Below are 19,974 nucleotides of genomic sequence, written 5' to 3' on the forward strand. Positions count from 1 at the left end.
AAATGTCTTCTGTTGTTGAATGCCACATAAAAACTGAAGTTAAATATCTTGTTTCAACTTTTTGATCATTTGAATTCCAGAATCTCACTATTTTGTCCATCTGTTTGCTTGGTAGAAACTTTTTTTAAAGATTTATCAATTAAAAAAGTATGATTTTCAACAATGTGTAACGAATTATACAACAGTGAAGTAAAATAATGAACAATTCCAAAACAACTGGCATAAAGTTTGCATAATAAAATATGCAAACTTTGCTAAGCAAGTAAAATGTTTTGCAATTTCACTCTCAGGAAACATCCCCCGCCTCCTTTCTAACTTTATTACTAGACTGATTCACTATTTTCTGCATTTTCAGCAATCGTTTCGAACTTCATAAAGGTCAAATTTTGTCTTAGAATATTCGATTCTACACCGTAGATAAATCAGTTTTCACTTTCATAAATTTTCGTGCTAGGAGCTCAAATGAAAGCTTCAGGATAGAAAAATGGTTTCTTTTTGGGCCTTCAAACAAAAACTAGGGCCTTTTCATGAGCTCTTAAAAGAATTCTGATATTAAGGCCTTTTTAATACAAATGGGAAACCTGTAAATACAGTTATTTGTTTAAAACAATACAAATTCATTAAAAAAACCCGATAGACTGAAACTGTCCTTAGTTGAAATTAGGATATAATTAGCATAAAACTAGTTATCTTGAGGGCTATTAGATTATTCATAATTCGTTGAATAATTTGTATAAAATAAAGTAAAAATGTTTTTTTAAGCATTACATAGCATATTAAAACAAGGCATGTGTTGCTCCCAAGCTTCTCTAAATAAACTCTTTCACATACTAAAACAAGTAATAAGGAGTTGATAAAAAATTTGTTTAAGATATCTTGATGTAAACATTTTTATGTTTAAAGTTGCATATTTTCTGTAAATTTCGTGTTACAAAAATCGTTGAAATTGCTCTACAGAGCAGTCGCACTTGGAGCTTACCAGATTAAGCGCACGGTTACTTCCCATGAAGTAACTGTGCGCTTCCTAATAAAAACTTATATTCACAACTTTAACAAAATTATTTAATTAAAAATTATCGAAATTTTGAATGACTATTTTGACCACTTTTGCATCGCTTTGAAATCCAAAAGACAGCTTTCTAGTGATCAAATATTTGTTTTTGAGAATTTTCTTTTAAATTATTTTCTGGAATGTACAATCGTGAATAGATGTTACGAGGATCTACGGATTTGAACCTTAATGATTACATACTTATAATCCACCAGCATTCCAACTAACTTTTTCCTAATCATATATTAATGTAACCATATATCTTAGCTGTAACTGCAATATGTATGCACATATATAAAAGGAAATATCAACTATAATTTTCAGCACCAATTTCCTTATGTCGATATAAAATAAAAGCTTTCGTTTTGTTTTTAAAGTGGATCACCTTACCCACCATCTCATCTAGCATAATGTTATGTCATTGAGATATACATATTTTAGTTTTTATTATTAATAGTGAAAAAATAATCTATATTTTAAGCCAAAATACTGTGTTTTGAAGCAGTTAAATGTAAAGTGGATAAAAATACAAATTTCTAAAACATTTATCACATTAAGAAATGAAATGTCTACAAATTTGAAAAAAAGACTTATTAAATGCTCCGTCTAGTTCAGTTTTTAATATTTTCGCTCTCAACTTTTCTAAATCATCCTCAGAAGATTTCAAGTAAAATTTCAGCTCCAATTTTGAGTATCTGAATTGGTTTGAAAAAAAAAAAAATATTTTCTTAAAAATGTCTTTAATTTTTTGAAAAATTAGATATTTTAAATTTGTTTATTTAAAAAAAATTGTGAAATTATTAATCAATACCTTATTCTACTAAAACTTATAGAACATTTTAAAAAAACATTACAAATCTACTTGAAAAATGTTACATCTGAGATACATAAATATGAAATATATTGAAAAGAACATTTCTCATTCCAATTAGGTTAACTGGAGGTGGACTGCGTATTTTTTTTTATTTTATTTATTTATTTATTTATTTTTTTACGAGAAACTATTGCCCTTATAGAACATGAAATTGTCTAATTTCATAAATGTTAATTCTGTTAGAGTGTAACAGAATTAACATTATTTATTTTAACTGTCTTGTTATTTTAAAAAATTGCAAACAAATTTTATTAAAACGAAATAATTTTATATTTAATTTCTTCATATTACTTATTATGATCAGGATATTCTTAAATGCGTACTTCTACTCAATTTATAGTGGAAAGTTGAATAACTATATGGGAGAAGGACTGCTATATAGATGCACAAAACACTGTTAATGAAGGTTCACAATCTAATAAAACATTTTCTTTGATATGAAAAGTTTTTATTGATGTCTTTGTTGAATAGCACACAGAAACAGGGAAACACAGTAATGATATAGCACATATATACTATCCAATCTGGATAACAGTTTTAAACACTGGAACATAAATAAATTTCTAAATTGTTAATTTTAGTACTTGTATAGCAGACATATATCATTCCATTCTCGAAAAAGTAAAATATACTTATGTTTTGGCTTCAAAGTTACACTTAAAAAACTCGTGAAAAGGTTAAGCCTTTGAATGCAAAAACAGAAAAATAAGTAATTTAAATAAAATGTGATTCAATTTTAGCATTTTATAGCAGATATGATCTTAGAAAAAATACACTGTGGAAATTGTATTAATATATCAAAAACATTCATAAAAACTGCTAGTATCTAGCTAGTCTTTTAACAATGATAACCTAAAATATACAAGTCAAAAGGTATCAATTTATTCAATATTAGCATAATAAGAATAAGTGATAGCCCTCATTATATTCAATGATACTATAAAATGTTTTTTAACTGGAAATTGATTTTTTTAAAAAAAATTTGTGGTTAAAATATTTAAGATCTTATTTTGGATTGTAGACAACCTGCAATTCATAACATACAGAAATGAGTTTTAGACAGTAAAATAAAATACAAATAAAATAAATCTTTTACAGATGCAAACAAATTATGTTGAAATGGATACATTGCTCATTTTAGACAGGATTCTTCCAATTAGGAAATGATTAAAAATAGGAGTAGGAAATCAAAACCAAAATTAAAATTATTAAAAACAATTTTGGAAGTTGCTTAGTTGATGTAAATATTTATTTTCTCATTATTCCCCAATAGCATAAATATTGATTTATATTCAACTTAGCCCCTTTAAAAAAAAAAAAAAAAAAAAGAAGAAGAAGAATTACAAATCAAGCCATTTCATGCGGGACAAACGATACATTTTACCTTTCTTGACATTCAAAGTAATTATATATTATATATATACACACTTCAGTTAACACTGATATTTACAATTCTATCAAAATTAATGTAATGATAGATTGCATTGAAAAGATGTTTTGTATTTTTTTCCTAATCAAAAATGATCCAAAATAGATAAATCAGAAAATTCAATGAAACTATCAAAATTCTAGGGAAACACAGTTTCCCTAAATATGTTTTACTTTATTTCAAGACAAAAATTAGATGGCTTAGGTACTCAAATATAGAGTAAACAGGAAAAAGAATCATAGCCCAGAATAAAGTAAATGTTATTTCATTTCTCACTAAATATGTATTCTAAACATCTGAAATTTTCAAAACATTTAGTTAAAAATTCCTTGATAATTAAGAACACAAAATTGAAAAATTCCATGATCCTCAATTGTAGAGAATCAAATCTCCTAAATACATACATATCCAGACCTATATATATATACATACATATCCAGACCTATATATATATATATATATATATATATATATATACACACACAACCTAAGAAATCTATACACAAAAATCGTTTGATTCTAAATTCACGTTTTTTTTTTTTGTTTTGTTTTTTTCCCCCCCGTCAAAGAATTGTTCCAGATATATCCAACTTTCAAATCATATGGGAGAGGGGGATTTTTGGTAATTTTTATCCTTAAGTCATAGAATTTTCAACTTCCACCGAAAAATATCTCAAATTAGATCTTCAGATGGGGAAAAGATTAATAATATGTATGAGGCACAGGTAATGAAATTTAATGTCTTAAAAATAATTTATTTGCACTAATGATTATTTCTAACTTTGTCAGAAAATTATGAATTTATAGTAAAATTTTTAACACATTTATGTCTGAAAACTTTTTTTTATCATATCATAAAATACCAATGAAGAGAAAAATTTTAACAGTGAGGTTTATCTCTCATAAAGATATTAAAATAAAGGAAGATGTTTACTAATCATTTAATCAAGGAATTAAAGTTGATTTCTAAAATTAAAACTGCTTATAAAAAAATCCTACTTTCCTTACCAAGATGTAATAGGTTTTCAATATACCAAACTAGGATTAGAAGGTTTAGTTGGGTACTACAATTTATTTTGTGAAGGAAGAGTTGGGAGAGCAGTCAGTCATTGATAAGAACAGGGTCTCACTGCAGAAATTGGACTTCCCAAACATGGGAATGAAGGACAAAACAATTGTTTCGTAACTCACTTGCAAGTAGAGGTTGTTTTTTCTTGAATTAAACTTTGTAAGACAGAAGTAAAATTTAAATAGAACACTCTGAATAATTAATCACACAGAGGATTAATGAAATTTCCATAATTTTAGAATTAAAATTACAGAAAATACAAAGTAGCTCAAGTCCAGAATTATTTTATTTAAATGGTTATAAAATCTATGTCCATATTGTATAAAATTATTGTATGAATGATCAAAACTAATTCAACCACTTTATCCGGGTTTTTTTGTGTGTTTGTATTAAGGTTTTAGTTAAGAGAATTTATAAATTGCTATATTCAACAGACATAAACAATTACTCCTATAAAATTGTCTTTCATTCCAATATTTTAAATATTTTTCTTAAATTGGAAACATAGAAAAGATATAAAAGTATATAAATGCATGTTCTTTTTAGAAAACAAAATTTGGAAATGTAATAAAGGCATTGTAATATATATGTATAATAACATTAAAATTGAAAATCAGAGTATAACTCCTGCAAAAATCAATTTTATAATGTTTGCAGGAATAAAAAAATTTATCAAAAACGCTCACTGTTGAAATTTTGACTTCTATATAATAATGTGATTCTTTAAAAAAATTACAAAAGAATCTCATGTAACATTTTCTTAATGTAAACTAGTTAAATAAGGGAAACCTAATTTATAATAGTTGATTCTTATATCATTCAACTTTTACTTACTTAGTCTTCAACTATTTCACATTTAACCATAAAAGCCACAGGAAAGAAGATATAACCTATATCCTAAAAAGAAAAGATTTTATTATACTTAAGAATGGATCTTTTGCAAATACCTTCATTTTAGACCGATCCGAACAAACGTTGAATCTAATGCAAAGTTGATGTGAGGAGTCTTCAAAAAATTTCACACAACAAAATAAAACAGTGCATTTTGCTATTTATTACAGTGCTCAAATTGGTGTAATAAAGACTTAATAAATACACAAGAGGGAAAAATAATTATTTTTATAAAGTTAACAGTTTAACTTCAAAAATTAGTATTTAATAAATCAAATAAAATGATTCCTCATAAATTTACAAAAATACAACTTATTATGCAAATTAATAGAATAAGGTTATAATATACTATGTCTGTTTCTTTATCTTGGAAGTTTTATAGCAAATTCGTCAATTATATATATAATTTGGATTCAAGAGATAAAATGTGTAAGGAAATAAACATTCTTATCTGATACTTATCTAATACTTCTTATCTGATTAAGTAATTTATTCATTTCAGTTTTGAAAAAATATTTTGGCACATAAGCCAGTAAATAGTAAGGCAAACATAATTTTTATAACATTAATAAAATTTTATATACAATTTAAATAAATTTTAAATTCATATTATAATTTCACAAAGCAAAATTTGATGACAAATGTTGATTTCATTAAAGAAATAAATACAATTAAAACTGTCTTACTAAAACAAATTTAAGTCTATGTAACATTTGAGAAAATCATATTTAATTTACTAATATTATCCTAATTGTATATTATATAATTTATATATATATATAAACATAAAATTTTGAAGCAGTTTCATGGTGGAAGAGAGAGAGCACACTATTAATTTTTAAACTTGCAGGAGGTATAATTTATGTACAAGAAAGCAATGACGGACTAGAGTCTATTCACCAGCAATACAAGAGGGGAGAAAATATTTTTCCCGATTTATTTATACTATGAAATTTTCATAAGGATTTCTTTACATGTGTCAATTTAGGTAAGGGAATTAGAGGGATCTTTTAAAAGAACATGTCAGATCGACACATTTTTATCCCTTCACTCAGAGTGTGGGAACTTGTCAATCTCAGCAATTTGACAGAGGTGGAAAAAAGTGGAATTGGATCAGGAAATAAGAGAACAATTTAGAATGCGATAATATGGGCTAAATAAAGACAAAACTTTGGGAATTAGGGTTTAATTTATATTTTAAAATATCATTACATATACATAACCTATATGTCATATTAAAATTTTGTGTCTTTTCTTGATTTGAAATTGGCACTTTTGATTAAAACTAGAATCATGCTCAGTATTGGCTAGAGTGGCTAAACAATTAAGTATACACTTCCATATTTACATAATTAACACTTTGCATGATGAATAATGTACTAAAAATATAATATAATAAAACTTTTTACAAAGCAAATAAACTATGGTACAAAGGCAAAAAAATAATTCATTAAAAATCATTATTTGTACAGCTTTAAAATTTTACCAGGCAAATTTTGTGGTAAAAAAAAAAAATTAAAAATATACTGATGAAAAATGCTTAGCTATCACTAAATATTTTGTATTTGGGTTTTATTTCAATCTAATTTTGCATAATTTTATCTTAAACATTTTCAGGAATCATTTTGTGTGATAAAGTATTTTAGATGAACTTAAAACCCAAACTTTTAAATGGAAAATCGCTCCTCAGAGAGAAACTAGCATTGATATAAGGAAATTTGAATCAAGATTTTTTTTAAAAAATAACTAAACAGTTGGTAGAAGTTGTGTATGTGACCAGAAAACCACTGGAAAATTTAAGCGATGGATTGATTGAAAATAAAAATAGGAGAGAAAAGAAAGATATTCTACATGATGTCACACAGAAATAAAAAATTTTAAAAAATCAAGATTAATCATAAAGTAAATGCAGTCTCTAAATACTTTATGCTAAAAGCAGTGCATTAATCATAAAGTAAATACAGAAACATCTCTAATCATTCTCAGAAATGTAAATGTTAAAAACCATTCATCAGCTTACAAAATATGAGAAAAAGTGTACAGAATTTGAAAAAAAAACCCATAATTTTTAGAAGGACGTTATATGTAATGATGAAAATCAATTCAACATTTTCAATACTGACAGCCATCGCAACATATGGAGGAAGCCCCATACAGCATTGGATCCAAAAAAATTATGCCTTACAGCTTAATAGTAGGTATGTGTGGTTTCAACCAGAGTAGGAAATCTAGTTTTTATAGACAGCATTATGAATCCTTTGGACTACTAAGATATTCTTCACAACAATCTAAAATAAAGTGTACAAATTTTGAGTTTAGATGGAAATTTCATATTCCAGTACAATACAGCATGTAACAACAAAATATGTTCTTATTCATAGAAAACACCAATCACTGCAGATACCTAACCTCAATGGCATAGAAAATCTGTGATCCAAAATAATGACATAAAATTACAACAACCAATAGCACAAAATTAGGAATAAAGCCTGTTTAAAAGAAGTATTGCTAAAAAAGTAGAGTAGAATATTGCTAGATACCATAAAAAAAAAGATTGAATTGGACTGCAAAATTTGGAGGACACAATAAAAACCAAAGTACACACAACTAAATACCGACACTTTCAAAAATTTCATTGGTTTATTCTTAGTGTTTTTAGGTAAAAATATACATGCTTATTTAAAATTCTTCCAAAACGTATCATTTTAGAAATTTTCCGCCGATTGTTCTTTATTTTTGTTATGTGAAAAAATAAAACATATTTGTACTTCTTAGCAATGTGCTATTTATACTGAAAATTAGATTTATCAAATAAAATTGAGGAATATTCTCAATTATTCGAGCCACTGTATTTGCAAGCATACCAATACACTAAATACTCAAACATGCCTAGATTTGTAGATGTGAAATGTCCATAAATTGAATATTATTCAAAATGCATACAAATTAAATTTTTTTTTAAGAAGGCATTTTTCTTTTGAAAAATCAATCAAAAATGTGGATTTTCAGAAATATGGTGTCTTGAGCACTGGCACCATCTGTCACCCCCTTTGATCCAATTCAGCTTTCATTACACCCACCTTTTTCACTGAATTGCTATACATGCATGTAATATTAAAGTTGTGTTGGCATCCTGAAAAAGTTTTATTATTCTATTAAAATTTTTTATTGTAATTTTAGCATTACTTTTAAAACACAATATTACTGTACTGAACTAGTTTAGAAGATTTACGTTTCATCAGAGAAATAGATTTAAACAATTTAAGTTATTTAAATCCATGACCATCCTACAAAAGATATATGTAAAGTTACATATTCACTAGTGAATTTCAAATTCATGCCTGGTCTTCAAAATATGAAATACTCAAAACTAAGAATGAAATTAATAAGAAATTATGACTTTCACATTTTTAAGCTCATGAAACGTATCAAGAAAAGTTGATCAGGTGAAAGTTACAGGATTTATAATTTAAAGGGCATAGATGAAAAGGATATATGCGATATAGAGTGGTTCCATATCAAGGGAAGGAGTCCAAATTGTCCATAAAATATCAATTAATTTTTCTGCTTCAATATATTTATAGATTGTTAGTAAAGAAATCAATTAATGCATCTGTATATTTAAGATTACAATCTATGCCATTACTATATATCAAGGATTTAGGAATAGTCAGAATATGATTTACTTTTAACGAGTTCATATCTTAAAATTTTAAGCTAAGAACTACAAGATCAACTATGTTACTATTATTATACAGAAAATGTCAAATTATTTGTATACTCTGATAAATGAAATCACACACACACACACACACACAAAAACCTCTTAAAGACTGGTTGCCAGTAATTGCTAGAATTATTCTTATAGATTATGCCTAAGTACATTTATAATCTCATAGGTTAAAAAGGAAAAATCACATTTAATAGAATGCAGTACAGATAATAATTTACTAATTTATCATTCTAAAAATGCTTACGATACAAGATAAAAAAAAGGTAAATGATTGGAGATAGTCATAATAAAAAGAAAACTTGAAACAGGTATAATTTAAGATGGAATAGTATATCAGAAAATAATTTCTCGCAAAAACTACTAAATGGATTACGACAGAAAAATTTGATTTACTATCAACATTTTTTTTTTATAAAGAAGTATCAAACAGACCTTTATGTCAGATGTTATAACTAAGGTGAAACAATTACTTATATGCCATAAAAAAGTTACCAACTACATCATAAAATCTTTAATAAGAAAATAGATCAGAATTTACATAGTTCTGGAAATTTTTGAGTTTATCTTACTTGAATCTCCCCAAAAATATGAAATTATTCCCAATATCTTACTCAAATCTATGAAAAAATGAAAACTATGAAGCAGTACTACAAAGGAATACTAAATAAATGAAAACACTGCATTAACCTAAGAATTTCTTTTCCTTTAAAATTCAGAAGCTTTCCTAAAATCTTCAATTTCCCATGATTTTTAGATATAAGACTAAGAAAAGAAAAATTCATTCAGATCTGATACTACAGTGAACAAGATTATAATAATTGAAATGTCTGTTAATACAAATAAATAGGACTAAGATAAAAATACAACTATATATTTGCAAAAACTCTCCCTCTATATATGTTTATATAATTTCATAATAAAAATTAAACATACAAGCACAATAAAAAAAAAAAAAACAGCACGAACCAGATACAGCAAAAAGATTAAAAGTAAAGTATCAAAACATTTGAATTAAACAAAATTAAGTGAAATGGTAGAAAATATTACACATCTGAAAATGTAGTTCATCAAATTAATGTATACTGTAATGTTAATTCAACTTTTCCTCATCTTTAATTTTCTTTATTATTGAATCATTTGAATTCCATGCTAAATTTTTACTGAAAGATAGCATAATTCTCTTACATATTGGAAGAAAAATATAATTCATTACATTTTAAAAACATATCAATTCAAAGAAATTCACAAATGACTGAAATCATCCAATAATAAATTTTAAAAAAATTCTGCATTTACTATCAAGGTCATTTTCAAGTAAACTTAATCTATGCGCACTTCAAATATCAATACTCAACAACAATACTTTTGAAAATACATTAAAATCTACAAACAATGAGAAACTCAGTTCTTTGTTTATAGAATATACTATAGATTAAATGCATGCACATTCATACTGAAATTTCCATTTGTGCAAATAATTCATAAAAATCATCTCTTATTTCAGCAGCTCACTATCCAAACATACAGTACCATTAAAAATATATATAAACGGCGAGACATTTAAGTCGAACTGGAATAAAATTTCTACGTTAAATGCTTGCAATTTCCGTCGAAAATCAAGAATTGTAGAATACCATTTAACATTCTAAACATTGATTTAATACATTCATTAACAAATGTTCTTTAACCTCAATTATAAAAAAGTATATGTAGTAATTTTATTTAAAAGAGATTCATACAAAAATAAATGTTTATAAAATTTATCAGGAAATTCACTTATGCAATGACTACAAACCTGAGATGCTGAAATTCACATATAAATAACGTAATTAAAAACCAAATCTGTAGGCTCGCATAAATTACCATTTAAATAATAAAAGAAAATCGAGTAATTTTAATGTCAATGACTATCAAAGTAAAATGTTCACTAAAACAAACAATAGTTATAATCTAGAATACTATTTCTTCATAATCAATATCCTACTATGTTGCAACATTATATCAGTATAATTATCACATGTAGCTACGGAAGTAGCTAGAAATTTTAATGCAAAAATACATTTAAAAATAAAATATCATGAAATAGTAAACTAATCCAATTCCTATTGACAACGCTACGGTTCACACTCCCACACCCCCTTCCTTTTTTAAACCAGCTTGATGACAAGCACGAAACAAACAAAACTGGTAGACATCTGCCTCGCTTTTGAAACATGGGCGCGGAAACCACGTGGGAAGTATAGTTTGGCAGCTTGAATAACATAAACTGTTATTCGTTGCATCGTTTAAATTCGGACCAAATCGAGTCCTATGTCAACCAATCAAAACTCTAGTTTTGAGCCGAATGTTTCCGAACTGTTTGTGTTCATACTGTTCGGATCTCTTTCGGATGACAACGTGAGGGGAACCGAAGAAAACAAACGCTCGTCTATAAGGACAGTTGAAGCGAGGAATCTGCATCGCCATTTTTGTAAACGCGTGAAGTGTTGTTTTATTTAGTTTTAAACATCATGAGTATTGCTGCTCTTTTACAAGCAGCTGAATTTCTAGATAGGCGAGAAAGAGGTAAGGATGCATTCAATCACTTGATTACTCATCTCTGATCTATAGCTTTGGTCGATTTTATTCCAAATTTGAGTGTGTGTCGAATCAGCTGATTTTGACATACCCATGCTTGATTGTTGCTATTATTTGTCAAAAAAATTATATCAGTCGAATGGCCTGAATATTGAAATCTTTTTCTACATTTTCAGAAGCTGAACATGGCTACGCTTCCGCAATGCCTGTACAAATCGAGATTACTCGACGAAAACCAAAATCCAAAAAATCTCAGGGAAACAGGTACGTGTGTCACACTGATCAAAATTCATATTTCCTGTATGAAATTGCACGAACTGAAATGAAAATCAATTTGTGTTTGAAGTTTCAGCATGATTAGTCGTATTTGTTTAATTTTATTAGGAATGACTCTTTTGTTGATGCATGAAATTCATCTGTCTGAACCATTTGTGGTGGACTCTAACCGTCATATTTGATATTGCTTTCATTTAATGTTTTTCTTTGTGATCTTAAAGCTTCCAAGATATTTTCATTGCAATTATACTGCATAGAGCATGAAAATAAATGCGTTTCCTTGGGGGGGGAAATCGATCGTAAAGATAGCTGGCTTTTGACAGATAAAAAAAAAACATTTTTTTATCAGTCTTTCGCATGTAATTAAAATCGCTATAATTTTGCATGTCCGAATATCGCACAAAAATATGCGAATAAATATTGAGTGGGAAATAAATTTTAACTGACATCTGTTGTAAAATATATTTGACATCTGTCTGTCAAATTTCCGTTTTGTTTACAAACAGTACAGGGTGAGAAAACTTGTCCTCCCACTTTTCCAACGGTAAATAGATTCGCAGTGTATGTCGTATCTGCTGCAGCATGTGATACTTTTTATTGTCATTTTTTCGAAGAAATTTTTTTTGGTTTTGTATTAACATTTTTGATTGTTTGTCACTAATTTTTTTTAAAATAGCTATTTTATACAAAGTATTATTTCTATTTGTTAATTAAGTAACTACATGTAAATTTTTATATTCTTGTTACAGATCAACTCATAATGAATTAGAAAAAAATAGGTAAGAAAAAATTATTATTATTATTATTTGCATTTTAGAATTGCTTTTAATTAAAGTAATTAATAAATTAAATATTATTTGCTTTCAGGCGAGCACATTTAAGGAATTGTCTTGAAAAATTGAAGGAACTTGTTCCTTTAGGCCCAGAATCCAGTCGACATACCACCTTAGGTCTTTTGACCAAAGCCAAAGCATTTATAAAGGTATTACTTCAATTATTCTGGAAGCATAATTAATTGAATGATATTTAATGAAAACTTTTCTTAGAAAGGTTTCTGGAATTTGCTATGTGAGTATATATTATCATAATACTAAAAATAATATTAAAATCTGTACGATTAATTTAGATGAAACTTACTTATGTTGATAATATTAAGTAAATAAAACATTTTTCTCAAAAGTGATGTGAAAATATAATTATAGTCAGTGAAAATTTTTATAATTTTTCTTATAAAATAAAATGTCAAAGAATTGATAATATTTTTTTCAATGAAAATGCTCAAGGATACATTTAGCAAAAGCTTTTTAATATTTTAATGAATTTTTTAATTTGAATCATTATTATGTGATGTAATCAGAATGCTTCAAATTTTTAATGGTAAGTTTAACTTTTATGAATTTTATTATTATTATTCTGCTCATGTATTAAAATTTTATTGATATATACATTTAAATAGGAAATTATCATTTTTATTTTGTATTAATTTTAAGTCTGTCTTCGTAATTGTTTTTTAATTCACGTTTGATTCTTTTTTTTAGCCTCTAAATAATTTTTTTTATCTTTTAAAAAAAACTAATAAAATAATGTGAGCAGTTAGGGAAATAAAAACTACTTGTCTAAAATAAAAATGAGAGGGAAATGGTCTGGAGATTTGTAACCCTGTCATATTGATTGATTGATTGTTTTTTTATGGCGCAAGGGCCAAGCTGTGCTCCTGTCATATTAAAGTTGTGTGTGAAAGTACTTAATATCAGAATAGGCAGTAAATTTACTTAAGTTTTTGCAAAAGGGAAAATTAAACTTCATTGAATAATGTCTTAATATTTTGAGTTACATAATTCTATATCCTTCTTTATGAAAGTTTTGAATTAATGTTTTTAAAATTTATCTAAAATTTTGTTTGAAAAATTTCTTTAAAAAAAAGCAGAATACTTAGAGAATATTTATTATTTTTAATTTTATATGAAAATGTTCATATTGTAGATGAAGTTTCAACATATGAATTATATAATTTTAATAATATAATTTTAAAATTTTATGTTTTGAGAACATTCATTCAAATTTCACATGAACTTGGAAATTTGTGATTAAATTAAATATGTAAAGTAGATAAAAAAAAATTTAAAAAATTGAATTCTCATGAACTTAGGAATATAAACTATCATTATAATAAATCAGTTTTTAAAACAAGTGCATTTTTTCTTCGTTGAGACAATCCTATCCAAATTTATAGATTGTAATGTGTTTTACATTTATTATAATAAATTAAAGTATTCAGATATATAAATATGAATCATCACGATGTTTTCTTGTCTTTAAAAAGAGAATCATTTCTGTATTCATATGAAATTTAGAATTACTTTTGTACATGCTCAAATTTTTACTAATTATTTGTGATGTAAACTTTTTTCAGTATTTGACTGCTAGCTATAAAAAAATTTTGGACTTCTTCCCCATTAGTTTATAATCAAATTCCTTGTTAAAGAACAGTTTATATTGATGAATTCATTTTTGGCTGACTTGTGAGATTTTAATTTTTAAATTTTTGCATTAGAATACCTATTTTATGACGTAATGGAGTCAATTCACACGACAGGTAACTGTGTTTGTCATTTTCTATTAAACCACAAGTTGTCTTATGCTTTTGCTCCTGCAAGATGTGCAGTGAATTCCAAAATTTAATATTTGTAGCTATTTAACATGTACTCTATGAACATGAATTGGCTCCATATGTGTTATGAAGAAAAACAGCTATTTTTTTAATCTTAGAAATAATCTGCCATTTTTTTTGCAACTGATTTGTAGGTTTCTCTTTTTTTTAGTCAAACCAAGTATTCTTCATTGACATGAGAAAGTGAACACTAGAGAAATGATAAATGCACATATATGAAATTGAAAAATGAATAAAATAAGAATTTTTGAAGAATAGGCTCTTTATTCACACATTATGTATTATGTGTGTAATGAATTCAGCGAGCCATTTGTTATTCCAAAGAAACCTGTGATTATGAAATAATAAATAAAAGAAAAATTATTGCCTTTAATTTTGGCTTTGTATGAAAGAAAAAAAAATCATTTTGCATCAGAAGTGTCAGAAATTTTTTATTTCTGACTAATCTATGAAATTTCAAGGTAATTATTATTGTTATTATTATTTTTAAATGCTTAGAATCAACTTTATTCTTTTCATCTCTGGATAAATTTATTTCTAAACTATATTTGTAAACCCACAGTACAAAATTTTAAAAAGACAATACCAAAGGACTGACTACATTATGAAGGTGTGTTTTTCTTTAAAATTAAATATGTATTGTTTAAATTTTAGAGAAATATGCATAATTTTTTCCTTTATCATTCTTCAGATTTTCAAAGTTGATAAAGAATACAAATATATGAAAGTCTTCTTGTATGTTTGTATCTCATCAGTAACAGACACTAGTTTATAATTTTTAAAAAAATTTGCTGCATTTTTTTTTATTTTTTAAATTTATTGGTGATCATAGAACAGAGTTTGAAGATAATTTTCACTCTCTATCTATCTCTCTCTCTCTCTCTCTCTTTTTTTATTTTTTTTTATTTTTATCATTTTTGAAAATTTTATTCTTCTACCTACTTTCTAGTTTGAGTAAACCCTGTCCTTGTAAAGAATAATATTTGTTTTTGATATTAAACTTGCATATCTTATTTATCACATTGAGTTTTTCTGAAAACAAATATACACTAGTGGGAATCCTTCCGTTTATTAAAATAATGCTTTCATTTAATAGACTAATAAATATTGTTTTATTGTGTATGAAATTAAAATTTTGGACTTCGAAGTAAATTGGATAAAATATGTTGATAATACTATCTTCTCTCAGACTCTTGAAGAAAAAGATCGAAAAAACAAGGAACAAAAAGAACTCCTCATGGAACAACAAAGAAGGCTGAGACGTCGATTAAATGAACTGGGTCGTTTTAATGTCATAACAACGCACAAAACAAGAAAGATCAGCGAATGTAGTTCTGGAACTTCTATGTGTACCAACTCATCTGCTTCAGAAACTGGTATGTTGCATTATTTTTGTAAATGATTCCCTAAAAGTTATTACAGGTTTTTCATCCCTCCCTTATAGTGTAAAAGTAATGAAATCTTTATTTAGTAAGATAAAGAATTACAAATTAATGCTTTTCATAGACCTGAATATAATAAATATTTAGAATCGTGAAAGAGTTTGTTATATAAAAAGAAAATTATATTATCATCCTATTATTAAGACAATTTTTAATGTCCTGTCTCGTAATTAAACATTGATGCCATTTGAATTACATGAAAGTTTTGAATGCTGTATTCCATAACATTCATTTTAAAAACATAGCTTATCACAATGCCTTAGTAACTCTGTAGCTGATATTTATTTAGTTACTTAGCGAAAGACAAATTTAGGTCAATTCAGGTGAAGCATAGTTGTTTTGATTTCTACCAAACATTAAAACTAATATATGTGCATTCATCCATTTATACTCTACATTACAATCTGCTTGACCTAGAGTGAACATATTAAGCACATATATACTTTGGTGGAGGAAATATTCATCTAGTAGCAAATATATTTATTTTAATTGATTAAAAAATTAAATTCAAAGATAATTTCCAAAAATATAAACACATAAAATTAATTTTCATGCTTTCATAAAATTTGAAAAAATAAGTTATCAAATTTTATGTTTTATATTTTAAGTTGCAATTTTTCTCTTTAATTTTATCAATCCAAATATTTCATTAAAACCTTTAAATAGTATGTTTTTCTTTTAAAAGTAGTGAAGGAAAATTTTTCCAGTGTTTACTTACTGTTAAAAAAAAGATTATTGTTTTTAACAATTCTAATTTTATTATTATTAAATCTTGTAATTTTAGAAAATCTTTAAATATAAGTGGGAATATTACCTTCTTTTACTGCTGAAAAAACAGTATTCATTTTCATTGCTGTACCAGTGTCCCCATCATATGAAAGTAAAGTATAAAACATTGAGTTAGAAGTTTTTTGAAATAATCTGCAGTTGATTAAATACCAACTCTTGTATTAATGTCCTTAATACAATTAATATGGTGGGAAAATGAGCCAGTTGCTAGAGACTGTGCATAAAATATAATAAATTATCTTTTTTGTGGCTTTCGATGAAGTTATTAGTGTATTTCTTTCATTGTTGATATATTTTTATTCTTTAATTCTCTTAACATCGAAAAGTATGACTAGTCAAGTAAAAGAGAAAAATATATGCTGAAAATTGAACATACCCTATTAATTCTTCAAATTAATGGAAAATTTTCACTTTCTGATGAAACTGAATATATATATATATACATTCTAAGTTATAAATTTACAACAATATTGTTTTAAAAATGAGTTTGTAAATTTTTAAAGAAAAAAAAATTATTTAGTATATGAGAAAGGATATCAAAATGTTCTATTATTTGATTCCGGAAAATAGAACTGTTAATTGTTATTGAATAATAAAGTAATGATGGATTGATGCAATTTAATTCTGGCCAATTTTCATTGCACTTGCAGATTTTGTGTCAACTGCAGTATTTTATTTGAAGGAACTATGCATCGTCTTTCTTTATTTAAAAATTCTATAGCTAAATTTTATTTTTGCTTTACTTTGAATGCTGTCAGCTGTAGTTATTATATAAAAAAACATTTATTTTTAATTAATAACATTTCATTGGAAATAAGCAAATAAACCTGCTTCTTAAATATCTAATTTTCTTAAACTTCTAGAGTTGCATAACAAAGTTCCAAACATTTTATTGTTTTTTGCTTGTTTAAAGCAAAATTTCTTTTTCCATGGTTGTCCTTAGATGAAGTGGACATAATTGGTTATAACAGTAACCAAAGTGATACAGATGACCATAGCAGTATCCAGAGCCTGACCAGTGATGGTGGTGTCGTCATTAGCACTAAACGACGTCCTGTGGATGAGCAAACAACCATCTAACACTGCCAGGTGTGTCGTCCTCCTCCGCTGATTAGCACAATAGACTGAGTCCAGATAGTTTTATTATAAAGAAAGGTTTATGACCTCTACCATATATATCTCATTGAGACCTATAGTTAAGAAGGTGAAAGTCTGTTGAAAAATATTTGTTATTGATCTAAGGCTTAAGTGAAATAGCATATTTATTGCTGAAAATGAGATATCTAAAGTGTATTGTATGGTGATGACTATTTTGCAATATAATTGCTATTGGTGTTTCAGATATTGCTTAAACAGGGCATAAAATACATGCTTTTATGTGAAACCTCATCTAATGTGAATGTGCATCTCTTCATTCATTATACTGTTACAAAATTTTGTAAACTGCCTTTAATATGTAGTCATTACCCACCTAAATGTATAAGTTGTGTTAATAGTTTTAAATGTTTATCAATTTTTATGTTTCCATTTAAGATATTAATATCTTTTGAAATAAATCATTTAAAACAGCATCATATTTTATGTCCTGTTTAATATGCAAAGAGAAAAAAAATATTTTTGCCATCTGGTCTTAAAATGCACTTTCTACCAAAGCATTAAATTTAGTAGGACTTTCATATCCTGCTGGTGCAATTATTGCAAATTGACTTTTAAATTAGTGTTCAGTATTCAATTTTATACATTCCTTAGTTATATTTCATTGATGATCAATTTTTTAATCAGTAAGTAGAAATACAACATATTTAATGAATGATTTTCATCAATCTAAATTATTAAAGTATGATTTAAACTATATTTATTAAAATGTTGACTTGCTTCCATTTGTAAATGAACTTTCAAAATTTCATTCCCTGAAAAAAAATTGGTAGTTTTAAATTAATTTATAGGTTCTTGTTATTATTCTGTACTTTTTTGGGAAAAAAAAATCTCATATATTTCAACTCCTGATGGCTGGTATAAGTAGCTTTCAGTATTAAAATTCTCAAAGACTTTTATAAACTTTTACTTAAAGTATTTCAAAGTTTTAGGTATTGCACAATTTCAATCTTAACGATTTACAAAGGTATTTCTGGTTTTGAATACTCAACTTTCAAAGGTTACATATCCTCAGAAAATTATAAATTGATATATATATATATATATATATATATATATATATTATGCTTTATATTTAATGATATTTTGTTGCTAATTTATTTTGAGTCTACCGGTGTATGAAGATGAAAGTTATGTTTATCAGCAAATATATTTCCCTCAAAGTTATTTATTATTCAGTCAGTCAATTGAATTTTTATACTATTCTTAATTAAAAGTGTTATTTTAATCATGCATTTTTAAAAAATTATATTCATTTTTATTGTTATGATGCTTAAAGGCAGAAACACTTCATATATTTTAGTTTTGGTTGTTTTCCTGGTTGGTTACTATTCAAACGGAAAATAAACAATCGAACTCAGTATTTTCCCTCTGTATATCAATGGGGGGGGGGAGAAAAAAAACTTTTCTCATTACTCAATTATTAGAAACTAAATTTCAGCCAAAACATTTTTGAAATAAAAAATAAACTCTATAGAAAAAGCATATACTGAAGAAAACACCAAATTGGCTGGCATCTGTGCCCACTGATGAATTAACTTCTGTGTTATCAGTTCTAATTTTTTTTCCCATTCTTTATCAATTATACATATATATCTCATTTTACTATTTCCCATGAGTTTGCCATTGTTTTTTTGGATTTCTAACTTTGAGGGTAATATACTATTATTAAGGGAATTACGATAAACTTTACTCATTTTTAAATTGTTTTTATATGTTCTGAGTGTAATTTAGTCAACCTTAGATTACCTATAGATAACTTAATAAAAGGTCTTTTTAAAAAAAATCTAAACTAATGTTATGGAGCTGCTTGACTTAATTCTATGCATTATTGCATGTACTGAACCAAAGTCTTGAAGAAAGTTAAGAATATCTGAATATTTTTTAAGAACTGTTATTTTATATTTTCTAAAATGAATTACATTTCTCTCTGTCCAGGAAATTAATGAGCCAAAGTGAAATATATTTCTCTCAAATCTGCTGAGCTGTTTCATCAGCGAATTTGTTGATTTAATAA

General features: G+C 26.2%; 1 protein-coding gene across 1 annotated transcript; it reads left to right on the plus strand.

The window, feature by feature from the left end:
- Positions 1 to 11,167: 11,167 nt before the first annotated feature.
- Positions 11,168 to 18,521, plus strand: LOC129960456 (max dimerization protein 1-like). Its single transcript, XM_056073903.1, has 6 exons — positions 11,168 to 11,612; positions 11,801 to 11,888; positions 12,650 to 12,679; positions 12,768 to 12,882; positions 15,761 to 15,947; positions 17,746 to 18,521. Exons 1-6 carry the CDS (start codon positions 11,558 to 11,560, stop codon positions 17,880 to 17,882), a joined length of 612 nt encoding a protein of 203 aa, XP_055929878.1. The 5' UTR covers positions 11,168 to 11,557; the 3' UTR covers positions 17,883 to 18,521.
- The last annotated feature ends 1,453 nt before the right edge of the window (positions 18,522 to 19,974 follow it).

Source organism: Argiope bruennichi, chromosome X2 (genome assembly GCF_947563725.1).
Source record: "Argiope bruennichi chromosome X2, qqArgBrue1.1, whole genome shotgun sequence".
Lineage (NCBI taxonomy): Eukaryota > Metazoa > Arthropoda > Arachnida > Araneae > Araneidae > Argiope > Argiope bruennichi.